We start from the raw sequence: 20352 nt of genomic DNA, 5'->3' as shown, positions 1-20352 counted from the left end.
TACGACAATAAATTTTGTTTAAAATCATCATCTTAAAATTATGCTAAATGTTTTAATTTTTTCATAGATCGAAGTTCGTGACCCAAAGTTGGTTGCTGAGCTTGAAACCAATAAATCTCAGGTCAAATTTCTGGAAGAAAAATTGGAAAAAGCTAATGATGATCTGGAAAAAATGTCTGGTATGTTCTTTACTCTCATCAAAATATGTACCGAGTAGAATTTCTTGGAATACATTGGATTTTCATGCGGTGTTTGCGGTTCAACATTTAGCTGTGACCGAAGCTCTAGAAGAGCTACCTCCTATACATAAGGAGTTGTTATGTTTTTGGAAGGTACTAAATTACTGAGAAATGCTTCAGAATTATTCCTCTCCTGATTTTACTACAGTATTTGAGAAAGCAATCTTCTGAGGGTTCATATATGCTCTGTTAGAAAGAATATGGTAATTCATGTCAGTTAAATTTTAAGATGCGTGGTTTGCCTTTGGCTATCCAATTTATCACATCCTAATTATTGAACTTTATTCTAGATCTTGAAAGCGATAACATCGATCTCAAAGACAAAATCGAACGCTACGAAAAAGAAATGGAAGCCATGAGGAAAATTCCTATTGCCTCTACCGTCGCTCTTGGAGCCGCAGTTGCTGCATCATCGGACGATCAAGAAGTTCAGAATGAATTGGAAGAAGCAAGAACGGAAATTGAAGAACTCAGAAACCAACTCAACATCGCCAGATTAGAAGGGGGTGGTGATTTCTCCGGAGATATGATTGGTGGAGCTAATGAGGATGTAGAGGTATTGGAATTTTAATTTATGAAATTTTTCACTCAGAATAAGGTACTCCCGTAGTGTGTGTACCAGGTTAAGGTTAGGCCATGTTTTTATTCCAATTTTTCGCATTTTAGCTCTATTACGAGTTCGGGGACTGTTTGTGTTAGCCAAGTGAATATATCCCCTGCCCAAAGGTTTCAGTCTCTTTACACAACTTGATGTAAAGTAAGCGAACAAAATTAGTTACCTCCATTGTAAGTAAATTTGACATAAATCTTGTTTTTGAAACATTGATGTCCGATTTCCCTTCAGAAAAAGGTAATTTTTCAAATCTCTATATTCTTTAAAAAATGACTAATTTAAAGTTTTTATTTGTAGGAACTAATGAAGAAAATAGAAGAACATCAATCCCAAATCGATGAATTGGAAAAGAGTTTAAGAAATGAGAGAGAAACCATTGAAGATCTGAGAGCTGAAACAGGTCGAATCCAGTCAGAACTGGATGAAGCCAGATCAAACTTGCAAGATAATGAAGATGGTGTTAATGCAAAAGTATTGGCTGCCACTGCTGTCTTAACTGCTTCTGTCAAAGATAAAGAAAATGAAATAAAGGAACTGAATGTGAGTATATTGCTTATATATATTTATATATGTTATACACATCGTAACAGCATAGTCTTAACCCAGGGCCCAGGGGTGTGCAACATTTTTTGTCGGGGAGCTACATACCTAACTCTAGGCATTTAGCCGGGCCACACAATAATGTGGAATGTGGCTGTCGCTTGAATTCACCAGACAAAACAGTGATTTAACGAGAGTCGAAGAGCGAAACAATATTATGTATTTATACCTATGTGGGCGGATTATGTTTTTATGCTTGATGGGGAAAACTGAGTGTGGACAAGGGCCCCACTGAATGTTGTGGCCCATGGGCCGCCTGTTGCACACTCCCGCGTTACACTTAACCGTGTTAGCAAAGAAGATTACACGTCTCTGATATCAATCTCATGCACCCTATCTCACTCAGGGTGTAATAAATTGGGTAGGCGATGCTGAACAGGAAAAGTTTTCGTTCCTACCCACCGCCGCCCCCAATAATAAGTTACATATCGTTAGATGCTAAGTCCTATCTTAGAGCAAAAGCTGTGCCGTATACAAATATGTGAGGTCCCAAGTATTTAAGCTTCTGGATAGACATCCACTAGAGTGCACTCTGCCACTGTATTGGTAAGATCTTAATTTCCAGTTTAACACGATGTTTCAAATTAGCCTGCTGTTTTACACTTTACCTAAATTGGCTGACAGTACAAAGGATTATGGATTTCAAACTCTAGGTTTTTTAATTCCAAGTGTATATTATTACATTTCTAATTTTCTTATCTACCAATTTCTTTTAGGACAAAGTCGAAGAACTTGAGAAAGCTAGAATCCAAAATATGGATATTGACTCCAAAACAGAGATAGAGAGAGCTCAGAAAGAGACAAAAATGGCCAAAACCAATTCAAACAAGTTGAAAAAAGAGAAAGAAGAACTTGGGCTTGAGCTTGCTGCAAATAAACAGAAGGTATGTTGTTCAAGTTAGATCTGGATTTTTCCTAGTTTGCATTTTTAGTTTACATAAAAATAAATAGGGAGCTGGTGCTTGAATACCCGCCCGATGTAAAAGCTGATTTTTCAGTGGTAGAGAACAATAGGAAATAAGAAGCGCTTTTGTCACAACGATGTTTAATTTTAAGCGCTGGTAGATAACACTCACGCCTTAGGCATCCAATTACATAACAGATAGTATGATTACGTAACATCGTGATTCTCAAACTTGGCATCGCGACGCCCAAGTGCGTCGTTCCAATATTGATAGGGCGTCCCAAAACTTTTCTTCTTTTGCGGGCTTGTACCTGCGGTGCGTAGAAAAAGTCTTAAATTTTGTTATTCTCGTTTAAATCATACTTGAAAACTGAAAATTACAATATTTTAATTATTGTAACGATCGATCTTATCTATATATATACCGGTATGTTTTTTATATATTTTTGTGTATAATTTTACTTTGAAAATAACAAGCGCCTGAGCTTGAATAAGGGCCCGATTAGTGAGTTTGATTAAAAAAATATGGGCTCAGGCTACAAAACGAGCAAATACGGTAAGTTAGTGTCTAAATAGATTTCACCTTGACCCCCACCCAGTGAGCCATGATCCATGTTATTGCTGCATCAGAAATAGGACTTTCTTGTAATTCAAATTATATCTGGATTTATCCGGTTTGAACCTCATACAAATTGGCATATTGTTCATTAGGTTCATATTGCACTTTTATGTTTTAAACTGAAAAGTTTATTTGCCCTCAAGGCAGATCCACATAACCAGGTCCTTTATCCAAGCCTGTTACAAACTAGAATGCACCATTACCAAAGTAGCACCCTCAGAAAACATCATTCACCAAAACCTTCACATAAACGATATAGTCTAGTTTGTGTATCCACTCTACAACATTAATGTTGCTACATTACCTTTAATATTATATCATAACAAGATATTTACACATAAATTTGAACATTTGGGATCATAAAAAAAAGTTTCACACAGTAGAATCGTATATTTAAAATTTTTCTCTACAATATCTTATGTATTTGGCCTCTCGATTTTGAGGGAAGTTGTACCACCCATTTATCCAAATGAGGTGATTACCACAGTGCGTAACGGTTGTCTCATATTGCTTTGTAATGGTCTGAAATTATCTCAAATTACAATAAATAATAGCATAAACGATGATTATAAATAAGATAATTGATCACTTGTGATGTAAGTTTATGATAATAGGGTCAAATTTCATACTCTGCCCTGGGGTTATTAGCCCGGTAGCTTTCATTTATTGGGTTATTGGTTGATGATTATACTTGATAACGCGTGTCATGTTTGTTATGATTGAGTCCACAATTTTGTTTAAAATATTCTGTTTAAAAGATTTGAAGTCCAGGTCGAATTGTCTTCAGTATGAGATCATTTATATTTGTCATGTTCAGAAATGTCTATATCAGTATAAAAGAAGTTTTCCTACAACAATGGTTCCCAAACCGCGGGCTAATTACGACCCGCATTTTGCGTTCTAAATATCGCCAATTCTTACATCATTATCTTAGTATGACCAAACTAGCTTTTGACACACACAAATATCATTGTTGCTTTTGTGCAGTTTAAATAGTACATGAAATACATATTACAATAAAACTAAATAAGTAAAAAATATCAGTAATCAAACACACAAATACAAAGTAAAATTACCTCTCCAAAGGCCCTCTGGGCTACCTTCCCTCTGAAGAAATTCTGAGGGCACTCCAGAAGTGTGTGTACCAATATGGAGGTAACTAATTTTGTCGCTTAGTTTATGTCAAGTTGTGTAAAGCGACGGAAACCTATGGGCAGGGGGTATATTCACTTTGCTAACACAGACAATCCCCATACTCATAATAGAACTAAAATAGGGAAAACCGGAAAAATATTATGGCCTAACCCTAACCTGGCACACACACTACGAGAGTACTAAAATTCTTCCCTGATTGAAAAACTTGGCAGTTGGCCATCAGACTCGATATATAATTGAAATTTCATTTTCAGATAAAATCTTTGGATGAAAAAATTGCTGCTTTCACTGTTCAAGAGACTTCGTATCGAGCAGAGATCGAATCAACTAGAAAAGCAAAACAGAAAGCTGTTAAAGATTGTGAAACGAAATTTGCTGATAAAGAAAGAAAAAGAAAAGCTGAAGATGACGCTAAAAATAAGGTTTTTTCTTTGAAAAATTATTAATCAAAATTAAAAATTATTAACTAATTCCAATTCTCATTCCCAAATGACTGATTCTAACTTCAATTTTGAAGGAATCAGTTTGAAATTTCATTTCTAGCATACTATTAAGCCAGGCTGTGGAATTTAAAAAAATTTGAATTTGATTCTATATCTATAGAAACGTGTCAAGCTTCGAACTCGGACCAACTTTACGATGATAATTCAATTTATTCTAATTAGTTAATAATAATAATCTAGATATTTATAGACCACACCATCAATGTTAAGTAACCTTTTCCTCTTTTAGCTTCTTGAAAACAAGATTCGTCGTCTTGAAGCTGCTGCAGCAGCAGGAGTGGCTGCAGGAACAGCTAAGAAAGCTGCAGGTTCACCAACTGTTGATCCAAATATGGAAAGAAAGATGCAGAGAATGGAAGCCCAGGTTGGTTTCATAGTATCTTATTAGGCTCTCCAGAAGTGTGTGTACTAATATGGAGGCATTAATTTTGTTCGCCTACTTTACATCAAGTTGTGTGAAGGGACAGAAACCTATGGACGGGGGGGGCATATATATATTCACTTGGCTAACACAGACAGTCCCCGAACTCTTAATAGAACTAGAATAAGGAAAATCGGAATAAAATTATGACATAACCCTAACCTGGTACACACACTACGGGAGTACCTCTCATTATGTATCATTAGCAGATATTTGGTAGTGATAAATGAAGTTTGAATTTCCTGGAAATTTAGAAATGTCAAGTCGACTGATTGTTCTGATATTAATGGCATGCATATATTGAAGCTTTTGTTGTAAAATTCTATTTTTTGCGGATTTCTGAGCTGTTGAAGTTGAAATTTTCGGCGATTGAAGTCAAATTTCTTGTAAACTTGAGTCAAAGATAAATTTTTTTTTCATTCTGGAGCTGGTTGTAAATTTTTTCCATTTCCATACCCCCAGTTGAAAAAGGGGAATGGTGAGTGTCTAGGAATGGAATGAACACAAACCATCTTTTCTTCTAGTGATGTTGCACATTGCCTTGCACGTCCAGTCTAGCATCCTCATCCTTGCTTACTTCTGGTTCTTCCTTCAGTCCCATTCTCTAGGATCGGCAGGATGTGCAGTTTGATGCTATCCTTTTTGCAAAATAGGTGTCCAACAAATCGGCACTTCCTTTCTTTCTTAAACAATAGGATGTTGTTAATACTCCTTGATTTCTTTCGATTCCTGCACTTTGCCCAAGTTATGGACTTTTTATCTTGTTTTTAGCTTACGGAATTTAAGCGTCAGAAAGCCGATGATCAGAACAGAATCAAAGATCTTGATCGTGAATTGAAAGAAGCTAAATCAGCTGCTAAGTCTACAGCTGGTGATAAAGAAAAGAAGGCAGTGGAGAAAAAAGTCAAGGTATCATTAATTGAAAATTTCAAATGAATCATTTCCCAAAGTTTTTAATATCTTCAACTTGGTAAAACTTTTGGGTGGCTAAGTGGTGAAAATGTTGGACTTAACAGCGCTCCAGAAGTATGTGTACCAATATGAAAGTTACTAATTTTGTTCGTCTACTTATATTTACTTGGCTTAAACAGACAGTCCCTGAACTCGTAATAGAACTAAAATAAGGAAAATCGTAATAAATTATGGCCTAACTCTAGCCTGGTACACATACTACAGGAGTACCGACTCAACGGTATCAGCATTGCTGATTACACATTCCAAGTTCAAAGCCCCCTATACCCCACCTCACCCAGGGTGTGATAAATTGGGTAAGCAATGCTGAACCAGTAGCTTCATACTTATCGTAATATATTTGTGCTGCTTTCAAAAAGCCTTGTGCGGAGAGGAAGATCCAAGTAAGAGTTGCATTGGGAAATGCCACCATAGCATACCCTACTCAAATTTTATCACGCTAGAATTCGATCATGTGATTTTTAACAGGTACTAACAGGGGCGAACAATTTTGCCCACCTAGACAAGAAGTTGCATTTTATGAACAATATTTACAGAGTTACGAAAGCCCTCATTTCAAAACTAAATTTAATCGCAATCTTAACAAATTCCTTGAACACTTTTTCAGCTAAAACATCAAAATTTTGTTTAGTTTGGTGTGTGGCAGCATCAGGCGGGCCAGATTGAATTACCCAGCGAGGCGATTTAGCCCGCAGGCTGTAGTTCGCCCATGTCAGGGTAATACAAACATAAATATATCTAATGTACCTAGTGCAGATGAACGTTTTTTCGGTGCTTCCGAAGTATTCGTACCAAGATGTCGCACAACCTGAACATAGTATGTGTACCAGGTTAGGGTTGTTCAAGCTGTGCGTCATCTTGGTACGGATACTTCCGGAGCGTCATTTTTTCTGTTATTATGTTTCATTTTTTATTTCGCTATTCAGGATTTGGAAAAGAAACTTGAAATGGAAACGAAGAAATTTGAGAGAGAATTGAAACGAGCAAATGAGTTGTCAGATGAGCTTGAACAACTGAAGAAAGAATTCAATGATTTGGAAAAGAAACATAAAGCCTTGCTTGAAGAGGTGAAGCGATTATTTTTTGAAAAAACAATTTTCAGAGAATTTGCTCGGAGCAAGATTCACTCGTACTAACTTAGAAGTATGAGAAACTCTACAAAGGGTATAAGGAACTATTGAAACTTATAAATTTATGTTAAAACATTATGCTAAAAAAAACAAACTGATGTATGTATCAACTATCAGGTCAAATATTTATGAAAAATCATGTACAATTAAAGAATGATCATGTTGGCGCGGCATTCTAAGCACTGGAAATGTGCTTGCACCTCTGATTACCCTGTGTGATTGCACAAGTTCGCCATAAGTGGACTGGTAACCGGACTAGAGGCTGGTTCGTCAAATGACTGAGCTGTTTCATTGGCCTTCCTTTCCCCTAGGATGAATATGTAAATCCTATCCTATCTTAAGAATAAAAAATTGCATCAATTTACTGAAGTCATCATGGTAACTTGTGGAAGCTTTTGACTGTGGCCCCCAGGGAACCGCACCATGGCCCGCTAGGGGGCAGAGGGCCCAGTTTTAGAAACCCCAAATTCGTATTTTTTAAATTTCAGTGTGCCCAGTTGTCTTCTGCAGCAGAGGCAGGAGCAGAAGCTGCGGAAAAAGTCATGGCGTTGGAAAATGAAACAAAACAACTGACAGCAGAAGTCAAGACTCTTACTGATAATTATAATAGTGAAAGAGTCTTGAGAAAGAAGTATTACAACATGGTAGAAGATATGAAAGGTATGACATTGCATGTTAAAGATACTGGGTGCACCCTTTGTTGTCTTTCCTAAAGAATAGTAGCTTCACACCCATTAGTGACTTAATGCCTTTTTCTTGTCAATAAAAAAACTAAATTACTAAAAGTAATTAACTAAAAGTTTTGACTCTGAATTAATAATAAATATTCTTTTTTTAATGAAGAGCATATTTTTAATACTACGGCATTGGGGTAGTCTGACAAACCTAAATTTATATTCCGTAATATTAACATTGTTCACATCCACAATTTTAGGTCGTTATGCTCAAAAAATGCTCAATTATCCTACATATCAACATGCTAAATAGGAAAGAATCATAATATGCCTGCAGTATTTTATTCGAATAAAAAAAAAATTTGATGAACTTGTATTCTCATTCTTTATTAATAATACATGAAACATTTGCTGTGCAATGTGTTAAGCATTAGAAATTTGTTTGCTATTCCATGATTAACATGATAGGCTCGCAGGTTAGATTCTTTTAAAATATGCTTATTTGTAAAAGAATTGTTGGGTTCCTCACTGACGTAGTATGCTTTACACTGGATAGTTTTGGTCAATTCCACTGGTAACTCGATGAAATGCTGTGATTGGCAATGTATGATGAATATGATTAATCTTCTTATCTTATTTTATCTCCCAGGCATAGATAAGATAAATCTTATCAGTACATAAATTTATATAATTCAGGCAAAATTCGAGTCTATTGTCGATATCGTCCAATGAGCAAAACTGAGATGGGCAACAATAATAAACCGGTTGTCAGAACACCGGATGAATATACAATACAGGTCGATGCTCGCGGAACGATGAAAGAATTCCAGTTCGATCAAATCTTTACAGATGAATCCACACAGGGCCAGATATTTGAGGATACTTTCAAGTATGTGTGACATATTTATTTAGATGCATTTCATCGTTTTTGTTTGAGTTTTTCTGCATTATGAATAATAAAATCGAGAAATATTCACAGAAAAAATCTCTATTATTACATGGCAGTGGTGTCAAGTACACCATTTGGCATATTTTCAGGTATTCCTGAAGTATATATGTACAAAGTTAGGGTTAGGCCATAATTTTATTCCGGTTTTCCTTATTTTAGTTTAATTACGAGTTCGGGACTGTATGTGTTAGCCAAGTGAATATACCCCCTGCCCATAGGTTTCAGTCCCTTTATACAACTTGATGTAAAATAAGAGAACAAAATTAGTTACCTCCATATTTGGTACACATACTTCTGGAGCGCCTATTTTTCTAGTGCATCACTTTCTAAAAACGGCGGTTAGCTTCAATTTCATCATGTCTATTACCTCCATATTGGTACATACTACATACACTTCTAGAGCGCCCATTTGCGTATCTTCAAACTCGAAACGGAGCGAAATTTTTGTTTTAAAAAAATTGGCCTTCTAAGTTTTCAGAGCTGGAGTCAGGTGTCAAATTTCCTTTACAACCAAGAGTCTGTGCCAGAGTTGTTTTCTGAATGCTTCTTTTCATCATATTTCTATCTTTTCAGCCTGATTCAATCAGCAGTGGATGGTTTCAATGTCTGTATCTTTGCTTACGGACAAACTGGATCTGGTAAGACCTATACAATGATAGGTGACGGTGCTCAAACTCAACCCGGTATCGCTCCAAGAGCTTTCAAGAGAATTTTTGACCTGATTGATGAAAATAAATCAAAAATGAAATTCGAGGTAATACATATTTGAATGTAATTTTAATTGAGACTGAGTGAAAAGCAGTATTATGTTGCGGCAGCCCCTGAACATTTGAGTCACGAGTTAAATTGCGTTGCAAGTCATTTGGGTGAAGTAATCAATGGGTTTAAATCGCGGGTATAGAAGAATTTTGAATTTAAAATTGAAATGAATTTTCAACAATTTCTTAAAAGTTCGAGTTGAATTAATCAGAACCTAAATTTCTGACTTTAATCAAGCCTTTCCACAGAAGGATAGCCAGGGGGCGTTTTGAAAACCGGAATCCCCCCCAATTTTTTTTGAAATGTAAAAAAAAGCATTTTTTTTATGCCCTACATAACAATTTTTCGTATCTTGAAAGGCTTTTAGACCCGCAAAACTCATGAAAACTCACGTTTTTCGTTATACGGCCGTACCCGCCAGTTGTTACCCCCCCTCTTTGAAAATTCATGGCTACACCCCAGGTTTTTAAAATAGCATTGAATTAGTAGTCAAGCTGTTGTGTAAATTCATCCATTTTCCACAGGTTTTCTTTCTGGATATATTTTATATGGAAACTCATTCTATTCTCTTTTCACAGGTATCATGCTACATGCTTGAACTATACAACGACAATTTACTTGACTTACTTGTTGGTAAAGGAAATGATTCTGGAAAGATGGACATTAAAAAGGTTGGTATTGTGTACATCAATGTTCTTCTCATAGAAGCAAATAAAATGATCTTTCATGGTGGCTACTCAACTGGCAAACCTTTCGAGTATTTGATTCGGACCTAATTTTTTATTTTGGGTCATTGGCCCCTCTTTGGACGTTTCCTTTTATAAAATGACTTATAGTTTTGAAAGGTTATTTTACTCATATTTGCACATATACTATATATGAAAAGAACTATACCATAATAAACAATCTTGATTAGCTAATCAGCCGATCTGGAAATATCTCACCACAGTAATTATATGTGGATCTTTGTTAAAAATAGTTGAGTAGCCTCGCCTAGGGGTTAGAGCTGGAGAAATCGAAAATATATAAAAGTCGCAGGTTACAGATCTTACGTTCAATAGTATAATAAATACCCCAATACCAAGAGTGTAATAATTTGAGAACATGATGCTGGAACGGAGAGAATCTTGGTCTTTTAAAATAATAGTCCCATAAACAGGGTGTCCATTAAGTCCCTTTATAGTTTCAATTTTGTTTTGAAGTCAGTTCTCAATATATCGTAACCAGGTTTGTTGTTTTCTAATCAGTAATTGTTTAGTATTTTTGCTTCATTTAATACATCTGTGAGGACCATAACGATATAGGGTATCGATAAATTCCCTTTGCAATTTTAGAAAATTTTAACACTTTATTCACACCCTAAATTTCAGTGCTTTCTTGTATAAGGCCTTTTTCGAAGTGAATGGAGTCTAAAAACGTATAATAAGTGACTCCTGAAATATCAATGGCCAATTGTACAGGGTAGTATGTACAATGAAAATCTGTATTTCTTCTCAGTATGAAAAATTGTATGAAAAAACGGTCGATTAAATTAAAATGACGGGTTTGAGGCAGTGGCATTTCCAGGATGTGAATGTGCTCCAATACCATATGAACAGTATTCTTTCACTGAAACTTTCACACAGAACCTCCTTCCTATATTAAATTGGTCTGAAGATAGAAACCAATACCTAATGCAAAAACATAACGTTACAAATACATATTATAAAAAAAAAATTACAGATGGTGCAGGATAAGAAACTTTTTCACAGAACCCCCTCTTATGGTGATGGGTCTGAGGGTTAAAACCATACTCTATTGCAAAAACGCTACAAAAACATTTTATATAAAAAACACTGTCCAAATTTTTGAAATTATCTTTTTTTTCCAGGATAAGAAAGGTATGGTATACGTTCAAGGAGCTACCGTACAAAAAGCTGCAAATTCTGATGAACTGTACAGCATATTTGAAAAAGGAAGCTCGAGCCGGCATGTTGCTTCTACCAGTGAGTAGCCTTGGTTGTTTATAATTCTTACTGACTTTGGTGAATAAGTAGGAGTGATGTACTGGATCTACAAAAAAGTTGGATTAGGAAATTTCAAATTTGTGATATCTAAGCATAACCATTTCCCACTTTTCAAAGAATCTAGTTTATTGTTATTTTATTTCAAGGACATTTTTCTAAGGTAGTTCTTGATTTCTTTCGAATTCATTGATAAAACTACCGTATATATTCGAATATAAACCGAGTTCGAAACTGAAAAAAAGTTGCCAAACTAAGGGGTAAGCTTTTACGCACATAACTCTGATCGCACTAAAAAATTTGGCTTATACGCGCATAACTCTGATCACACCAAAGACACTACTTAACTGTTATTATTAAAAGTAAAACATAACAAAATTGGTTATCGTTTTCATTAATTCTCTTCTGCAACCGTTTGCTGTGATATGTACGTACAGCGTGTTGCGATTTGTTAGGTCTGCTTATATGCAAATTTTTATAAATTCACCTTTTATATGTAGGGGTATATATATAGTGAATTATTGTACAAAGCATTATTTATAGTGAAAAGCACGAAGAACATTCAATTTCAGTTTTATCTAAATCTTAACCCTTTCCACTCTAGAAATGAATGCGGAAAGCTCTCGGTCTCATTTGGTTATAGCAATTATAATGGAAAGTGTTAATCTAACAACTGGAGCCATTACTCGAGGAAAATTAAGTTTGGTGGATTTGGCAGGAAGTGAAAGAGTTGGAAAAACTGGCGCAAGTGCTCAGCAATTAAAGGTAACTTCTTTAAATTTTTATTTTATTTTCAGGTTTTTTTGAACAACATATATGAATACAAGCCGGTAGGCGCCCAGGAACTCCGCTGATACATGAGACGACTCTGCTTCTGGACTTTCGGTGAAACGCACTTAACTAGAGCGAATGCATAACCCACGTTAGAAATTTCATCCAGATCGGTCCAGACGTTCATACGCTACAGCTAAACACAGACAGACAGAACGACTGATAACAAAGGTCTCCTTGGAGCAGAGATCCAAGATACAGTATAGCATATAAAGATTTTAACTTGCAATGTCTTACCCACAATGCTAACACAGTTAAGTTTACCACTCGACCCTCGTCCAGTTCCGTTTCATGTCTTCTCACAAAACGTAACATTTTTCCTTCAATTTTAGGAAGCTAATTCTATCAATAAATCTTTATCTGCACTTGGTGACGTCATTTCTGCTTTATCCAGCGAACAGTCTTTTATTCCGTACAGAAATAATAAGCTGACAATGCTGATGCAGGTAACTATACACAAAGTATTTTTCTCGTTATAATACTGATTATTAGCTCAGGCAAAGTGTGAAGTTTTTTGATTGTTTATTTCAGTAACATTTGACTAATTACTATTTTCTGAATGCTGTATACACCGGGTCCAAAACACTGTAACAAGTCAAGAATCAAAACGAGAATATCGGTCAGAGACCGAAGACTTATCGATCGAAAGTTAGGGGATCCCCCCAAAACAGCGCTCTTACTCCATAGTGACACCTTGTGTCCCATCAAAAATTAATTAATAACTCGCTAATTGTATGACATATTCGCCCAAAATCAATAGACTTCTGGTCCGAGATATGATGAATGCACATGCAAAATCTGGAGCAGATTCAATCTCGCTTTCGTGAGATATCGCGTGCATCTAACAGACAGACAGACAAATACCTATCAACATACTTACCGATTAAAATCGATATGTAACAACTAAACTTGAAAGTCTTGCATAACCTATAAACAATTGGAGCAAAGTCAACTTGATTATTATTGTTGGAAATTGCTTGTTAAACGGACCATGCAGCTACTTTCTGTTTTTTCTCTCTCATATTCATTATGACCTAATTTTCAACTGGTATTTATCTAGGATTCGATTGGAGGAAATGCAAAAACGCTTATGTTTGTCAACATCTCACCTGCTGATTATAACGCTGATGAAACTGCAATTTCACTCACGTAAGTTACAACCCAAAATTTTGATAATCTTGTAGTGTGTGTACCAGGTTAGGGTTAGGCCATAATTTTATTCCAATTTTCCTTATTTTAGTTCTATTAGGAGTTCAGAGACTGTCTGTGTAAGACAAGTGAATATACCCCCTGCCCATAGGTTTCAGTCCCTTTACACAACTTGATGAGGAAAATAGGCGACCAAAATTAGTTACCTCCATATTTGGTACACACACTTCTGAAGCGCCCAAATTTTGACTGCCTGACTCTTAGTATCTATAAACATGATTTCTAATCCTGGGTTAGGGTGGCTTGTTTAGGGCTTCGTTCTGAGAAACGATGTAGAAATGCCCAATGTTGGTGTGGAAACCCCGAGCTGACAAAGTTCAGCACATGATTCTAACTCGATCTTGCAAAAACAAAAACACGCGAGGCTTGAGTATACAGCCCTGATTTTCAATCAAATATCACGCATTTATTCATTTGAATAAAAGTTGCTAAATCATTGGATTATATATTTTTTAATATTAGGCTTTTGCTCTAAACCAGGCCCTTTACAAGCTATGAGTGCCTGCTGATATCTAGCGTTATGTAAAGATATACTGATTTTTTTTTAAATTGGGGATTTTTCTGATTCAGCAGTGCCTACACCCCGGGTGAGGTGGTGTGCATGAGATTTGAACCCCTGTAAACTGCTTCTCTAACCTTTGTGAAATCTAACGCTTTAACTGCTAGGCCATCCCCAAACTTTTTGTTCGTGCTTCGCCAAATTATGAAGGAAAAAAATCACGCCGCGCTTACACTAAAAAAAATTGCTGCCTTTAAATAAAACCCAATGTTGTGATCGTGTGAAACCCAATTTTTATGCCTTTCAAGGTTTGAAAACAATTAAAGGCAATGTCAACTCCTTTGGGAACTGCTGCGCTAAGTCAAATTGTATATATGTATTGGTGACTTGTGAAAGTTTCATAATTTCATCCAGGTATGCTTCCCGTGTGAAACTAATCACAAACGATGCATCTAAGAATGCAGAAAGTCGAGAAGTCGCAAGATTGAAGACAATCATCTCAAAAATGAAATCTGGAGATTCAGTAGAGGAAGATGAGTGATTTCATCATCAGATCGAGCTTGATTGGGTATTGAAATAAGCAAATCATGTACGTTTCAAGTATGGTTGTCGTGAAGCTTAAAATTTTTTTGTATATTATTTAATCAGTGGTTTTCGAATATAATAATGAAAACAAAAATTTTACAGAGTTTGACACAATATAGTGCAGTAATTTATACCATATTTTGCATTGACATCAGTAAGGAAATTTTGTTTTTACAATACTAAAATAACATTTCCAAATTATTCATATAATGTTACACTCAATAAATGTTTAAAAATGACCAACTATAATTACCTATATTCACGATAAGCCATGGCCCCTTCACTCCAGTGCTCCTTTGTTATTGTTGCTCAATTTTTTCTCCCTAATTATCGCTTATTAAAGTGCAACGGTTTTCATATTTTTGTTCATATTAATTAAATTTGGAAATAATTTCATATATCTTCAAAAAAAGGCTTATTTTCTATTTTTATCACTGTTCCCTCAAGATTCCTAATTTCCACTGTAGAAGTTCCACTGTAATAATGCAATATCAAGTTGTGATTTAATGTGTATTGTAGAAAATGTTCTTAAGTACTTTTGTATTTGCATAACCGGTTATTTCTGGTTTCATCCAGCAGTATATTTTTTAATTTGAGTTGTTGTTGACCGTCGTTCACTGTATGTGTTGATTTAAGCAGACTCGTAACTATACTTCTTCCAAACTTCTTTCAAAAACTTAAATTTTCCATACCTTTATAAATGTATAAGAAAATTATATAGAGGCTCCAAACGTTGACTAATATGGTCTTCTTTCTACCATTTGTACAAGAAATTACCATGAAAAAGTCTGGTAAAGAAAATTAGAGTCACCCCAGCATTGGCCATTCTAAACTTTCATTTAAATTCATATATTATTTTCTATTATTTTAAAAGTAGTGAGATTTTTTATTTTTAGTCCACTGTATATTTCGATGTAGTGCAATTATACAAATATCATTACTTGTCTTGAAATTCGCAACGGCTCTTTGGCTTTCTCTTTTCCAAAAATGGGGAAAAAATCATATTTCATATATCGCATTCAACTCCGTATATAGGTAAATAAGCGTAACTTTAAAATAAAGGAGAATATGTTGTTGGGTAATTATTGTTCATAAAAATTTCATTTGGTATTTCTTAATCATGGTTTAATTCATTTATTAGTTTATTCATCGATTTCATTTAAATTTAACACCGTAGCGTTTATGGCTTAAAAAGATCCCAACACCCGACTAACACTAGTCTGCGATTTAATATCTTATTACCAGTTCCCAATAAAAATTTTATTTTATGGCAAAGTTCCTTCACTCCACAATATTAAAAATTGTTCTAAGTGTATATATACACTCCTGCTTTAGACAGTTACAAGGGTGCTCCCGAAGTATGCGAACCAAGATGGCGGACATCGGAACGTAACATGGGTAACAGGTTAGGGTTAGGCGATAATTTTTTTCCAATTTTAGTCCTACTATCAGTTCGAAGACTAGCCAAGAGCCTCCCGTAGTATTTATACCTAAAACTATGGCCTAACCCTAACCTAGTACACATATTACATTCCGATGTCCGCCATCTTGGTTCGCATACTTCGGGAGCCTCGTTACAAGACATCAGATACATTTGTATAAAGATTTTATGAATGTACTGCAGCACTGATACATTTTTTGGCGACCCAGAAGTGTGTGTACCAGGTAACTAATTTTGTTCGCCTATCTCATGTTACTCCTCATCAAGTTGTATAAAGGGACTGAAACCTGTGGACAGCGGGTATATTCATTTGGCTAACACAGACAGTACTCTAACTCGTAATAGAACTAAAATAAGGAAAATCTGAATAAAACTATACCCTAACCTGGTACACACACCACGGGAGTACCCATTTTTTTCATTACATTTTTACTTGTTTTTAGCTATAGGCAGGGGCGGATTAACCAGTAAACAATATAAGCACGTGCTTAGGGCACCAAGCAAAGGGGGGCACCACAGAAACTTTTATAACAGAATTTTCAATAGTTCATCGGTGTTTAATAAAAGATTACGAGTTGAACAGACAACTCACACTTGTTCGTATTTTCTTTTCCTCAAGCATCATATTAAGCTTCTCGATCAATGGTTGGAGGTTTGCGAACTACCGGTACCTTTAAAAAATCGTGTACATCAATGGACCTTTCCCCGACCTTTGACCCCCGAAAAATTCTTCCTATACTTTACAATTGCAAAATTCTCGGGGCTTATTTTAAAAGTGGTTTCGCGAGTTGGCCCTTGTAAAATGGGATATTTGTTGAGACTATCATTATGTTTCATGGCGTACAATAATCACCTTTTTATAAATACCGGTAAGAAATTTTAGCCTAGTCTAACACAGCTATTTTTACACCAATTTTTCATTTACTGCAATTGAATTAAAACTTATAAAAAGACATGGTGATCATTTAATTATCTGATTCATACTCAAATTTCCGAAACACAACTGAAAACTAACGAATAGAGATAAAAAAACGCGAAAACGAGGTAATGTTTACATTCATGCCTGAAAATCTGTCTGAGTGAGAAAAGTGTCTGAGCGGATGCGAAAAGGGTGCATTGTTACGTCACTTTTTTGCATCTTGCTGATTGGCCAATTACTCTAAGTCAACAAGGAGGTTGATGCTCGGGGAAGGTACATTAGTGATGAACACTGAAACTTACTTGTCGAAAGTTTGGTGTAGCGACAACATCAAAATTAAAAATGGCGCACTATGTGGCGGTTCCGCGATCGCATTTCAGCGATCTAGAGGTCAGCGAAGTTGGGGAGTTTTCTGGTAAGGTAGACTAGACTAATAAGTAATGGTAAAATTTGAAACTGCAGTTTGTACTCGGTTCATCTGGTATTTCGATTCACGTTGAGACTTGACGCGTGAGTCTTAATCGTGACAATTCCCAGAATATATGGAAATCATATTCTGCTAAGCCAGTTGATGCAAACCTAGGCAGCTAGACTACTTATATTGCAGATAAAATGCAAGAGCTGGAATTCGTTTCATGTTATTGTTTTGGAATGAAGTTTTACAGAATTTTCACAGAGTAAGTCAAGTTCTGTAAAGTGAGAATGTAGACTTACAAACATGCGCGCATCTGTATGCATCATTACGAGGCCAGCTGCGCATTCCACGAGATGAATTTGAACGCTATGAAGCGCTCACGCTACCACTCCAACCAAATGTCTCTTCATCTGCTGAGAAGGAAAGGTATTCGCAGGGTTGTCAAAAGCTTATTGATGCTTACCCAGAAGATTTCAACAGTAATTTCTCAGCTGAGCTTCAGCAGTTTCATTTATATGTGCTCCATAAATTCAATGACACGGGAAAAAAAATCAAGATTCAGTCATGCTGAACTTTACAAAATTCTTGTAGAATATAACATTGAGTGCGCCTTTCCAAATGTAGACAATAGCTTTCGAATATTTTTAACATTAATGATCACAAATTGTTCAGCAGAACGTTCATTTTCTCAGCTGAAGTATATTAAAAACCCCTACAGAACCACTATGAAACAAGACAGACTAGAATACTAGATGCTTTATCTCTGTTGAGTATAGAGGCAGATGTGTTACATAAGCTTAGTTTTAAGGATCTAATCAAAGACTTTGCAGCTAAAAAAATTAGGAAAAAACTTTTCAAAAGTAAGTGAAAGACTTCTGTCTTTCCAAATGTTAGTGGTGCCTTTGTAATGTCAGTGGCGTAGTATCTAGTATGGAGAGAGACTTGTTTTGATAATATGAAAAAATTTATCAGAATCAAATTCAAGTAAATGTACCGAAAATATGGGAATATGAGCAAAATTTCACAGTCAAAAAATTGTAAGAAAACCTAAAAATGTTCGTAGAAGTTGTATTTTTTTACTGTTGGTTGTGAGTATTTTTGATGGATAATACACTTAATTATATGTATTTTAAAAGACACATCTGGGGGCACCAAAGCCTTCAGTGCTTAGGGCACCAAAGGGGCTTAGTCCGCCCCTGGCTATAGGCACGCACTGTCAAAATTCCTTTTATTTCACATCTCTTACCAAAGTGCACTTATTTTTTTTTAAAAACATGAAGCTAATTTTTCAGAATAATTTATGAAGTATTATTGTTATTTGTTTAAAAACATTTTTATGGCAATTCAAAAATTAGTGACATATCTCATCAATCAAAACGAAATTAACAAAGTGATGTCATAATATCAAATTTATGCGTCAAATAGGGCGTGATCCAATGGCGGCTTTGCCCTGAATAAGTGGGCGGGGTCTGATCATAATATGCACCTACAAAGAGGAGAACGACGTCGTTTTTATATCTCGGTGTTGCGTGTTTACAACAGCAGATGTAAATGGGGTAAAAGCCTATTTTCTTGTAAGATGAATAAAAATTGCCATAGAATAAAAGACTGTTACAAATGTATTCCATAAGTAAGTGTGTAACATGGTGACCGTACATTTGAACCCATGTACATTTGAGCCCATGCGTATATCCACGGGTTCAATCTATATGCGGGTGCTAAAACCCATGGGTTAGGGTTAGTATGGGTTAACTATCAGTGAAACAAAAAAAATTCCATAGGTGCAATTGTCATGGGTTCAAATGTAATGGAACCGTGTAACATATATCATAGCATTACTGTGGCTTTGCCATATGGACGCGTTTCGTGTGAGATTTTTGTCAATTCGAACGTTTCCATTTTAGTCTTTCTGGTCTCGAGGCAGCCTCGGTCCTCTGTTGATTTTATTTACAATGTAACCATCGAGAATGCTGCTGCGTAATATAATCTGTCTATCATATATGGTTATCATGGTTTCTCTCAATTACACTCGGGTACATAGTTGATTTTGTTTCAGCAAAAGGGCTTCTTTTAAAGTGATCCGAAAGGGGGAGCTAGAGTACCAGAGGTCAGAATTGTGTTGCCAAAATTCAACATTGATCGAAGTAACATTTTTGCCTAAATGATACGCTGGTATTTGTTTATACGCTGTCGTATTCTCTTGCATATCCTTGTTACCGGTAACGCCATTATTATCGTGGCTCTAAAAATTCGGGCCGAGTGGTTGGTAAGCCTCACTTAAACAAGCCTATCTAACTATTAATAAGCGTGAGTCGAATCCAGTAGACTGAGTAGAGGACATACGAGCTCTGGTAGTGCGCTTTTTCGTTAAATCGTTTTGTTATCAGCTAGTTCATTGTCCAATATAGGCTGGGCCATATATATTATGTATACGCTTTGGGCTGGGCTAGCCTCAAGACGCGATGTTGTGGTCCGGCGTTAGATGAATCTGGTATGGTTACGTCACAATGACAAAACTTCGGAATGTGAGATGGAATTTGTATTTGGTGTAGTATCACTAATATTCTTTATTTTCAATATAATACTTATTTATGCATACATTTTAACAACTCAAACTAGTGCAGGAGTGAGACTTGCGCATAGCACTAGTTCTAAATCGGTAAAAGATTGAACAAATAACAGTATTTTTTTACAGTAGGAATAAAGAGTTTCAAATTAGGCGAAGGGGGGTATTTATTGAAAAGGGGTTGGGGTCGTGATAGTGGTTTAATGACCCTGAATTAAATTGTGTGTTTGGGGTCGTCGTGGTGGCCAGTTAGTGATGATACAAGAGCAGGAGTGTGCAACAGGTGTTCTGCGGCCACAACCGACCCGCCAAGTTATTTGGTGTGGCCTTGTCAACACTCCGATTT

At 35.8% G+C, this 20352-nt stretch overlaps 1 protein-coding gene across 1 annotated transcript in view; it reads left to right on the top strand.

Annotated features, from left to right (window-relative positions):
* LOC120334497 (uncharacterized) overlaps nucleotides 1-19439 on the top strand; it is a 31362-nt gene extending 11923 nt beyond the window's left edge. The window contains exons 17-34 of the mRNA XM_078120488.1: nucleotides 68-179; nucleotides 530-795; nucleotides 1150-1392; nucleotides 2169-2336; nucleotides 4385-4552; nucleotides 4863-4997; nucleotides 5826-5963; nucleotides 6953-7093; nucleotides 7645-7816; nucleotides 8527-8719; nucleotides 9353-9533; nucleotides 10117-10209; nucleotides 11409-11523; nucleotides 12146-12306; nucleotides 12705-12818; nucleotides 13433-13521; nucleotides 14495-16555; nucleotides 18647-19439. Coding sequence (XP_077976614.1) covers nucleotides 68-179; nucleotides 530-795; nucleotides 1150-1392; nucleotides 2169-2336; nucleotides 4385-4552; nucleotides 4863-4997; nucleotides 5826-5963; nucleotides 6953-7093; nucleotides 7645-7816; nucleotides 8527-8719; nucleotides 9353-9533; nucleotides 10117-10209; nucleotides 11409-11523; nucleotides 12146-12306; nucleotides 12705-12818; nucleotides 13433-13521; nucleotides 14495-14621 — 2616 coding nt within the window. The 3' untranslated portion in view covers nucleotides 14622-16555; nucleotides 18647-19439. The remainder of the gene's footprint in view (nucleotides 1-67; nucleotides 180-529; nucleotides 796-1149; nucleotides 1393-2168; nucleotides 2337-4384; nucleotides 4553-4862; nucleotides 4998-5825; nucleotides 5964-6952; nucleotides 7094-7644; nucleotides 7817-8526; nucleotides 8720-9352; nucleotides 9534-10116; nucleotides 10210-11408; nucleotides 11524-12145; nucleotides 12307-12704; nucleotides 12819-13432; nucleotides 13522-14494; nucleotides 16556-18646) is intronic.
* Nucleotides 19440-20352: the final 913 nt, after the last annotated feature.

Source organism: Styela clava, chromosome 15 (assembly GCF_964204865.1).
Source record: "Styela clava chromosome 15, kaStyClav1.hap1.2, whole genome shotgun sequence".
Lineage (NCBI taxonomy): Eukaryota > Metazoa > Chordata > Ascidiacea > Stolidobranchia > Styelidae > Styela > Styela clava.
The sequence above is the reverse complement of the archived record's forward strand: the minus strand, read 5'-3'. Positions and strand labels throughout refer to the sequence as shown.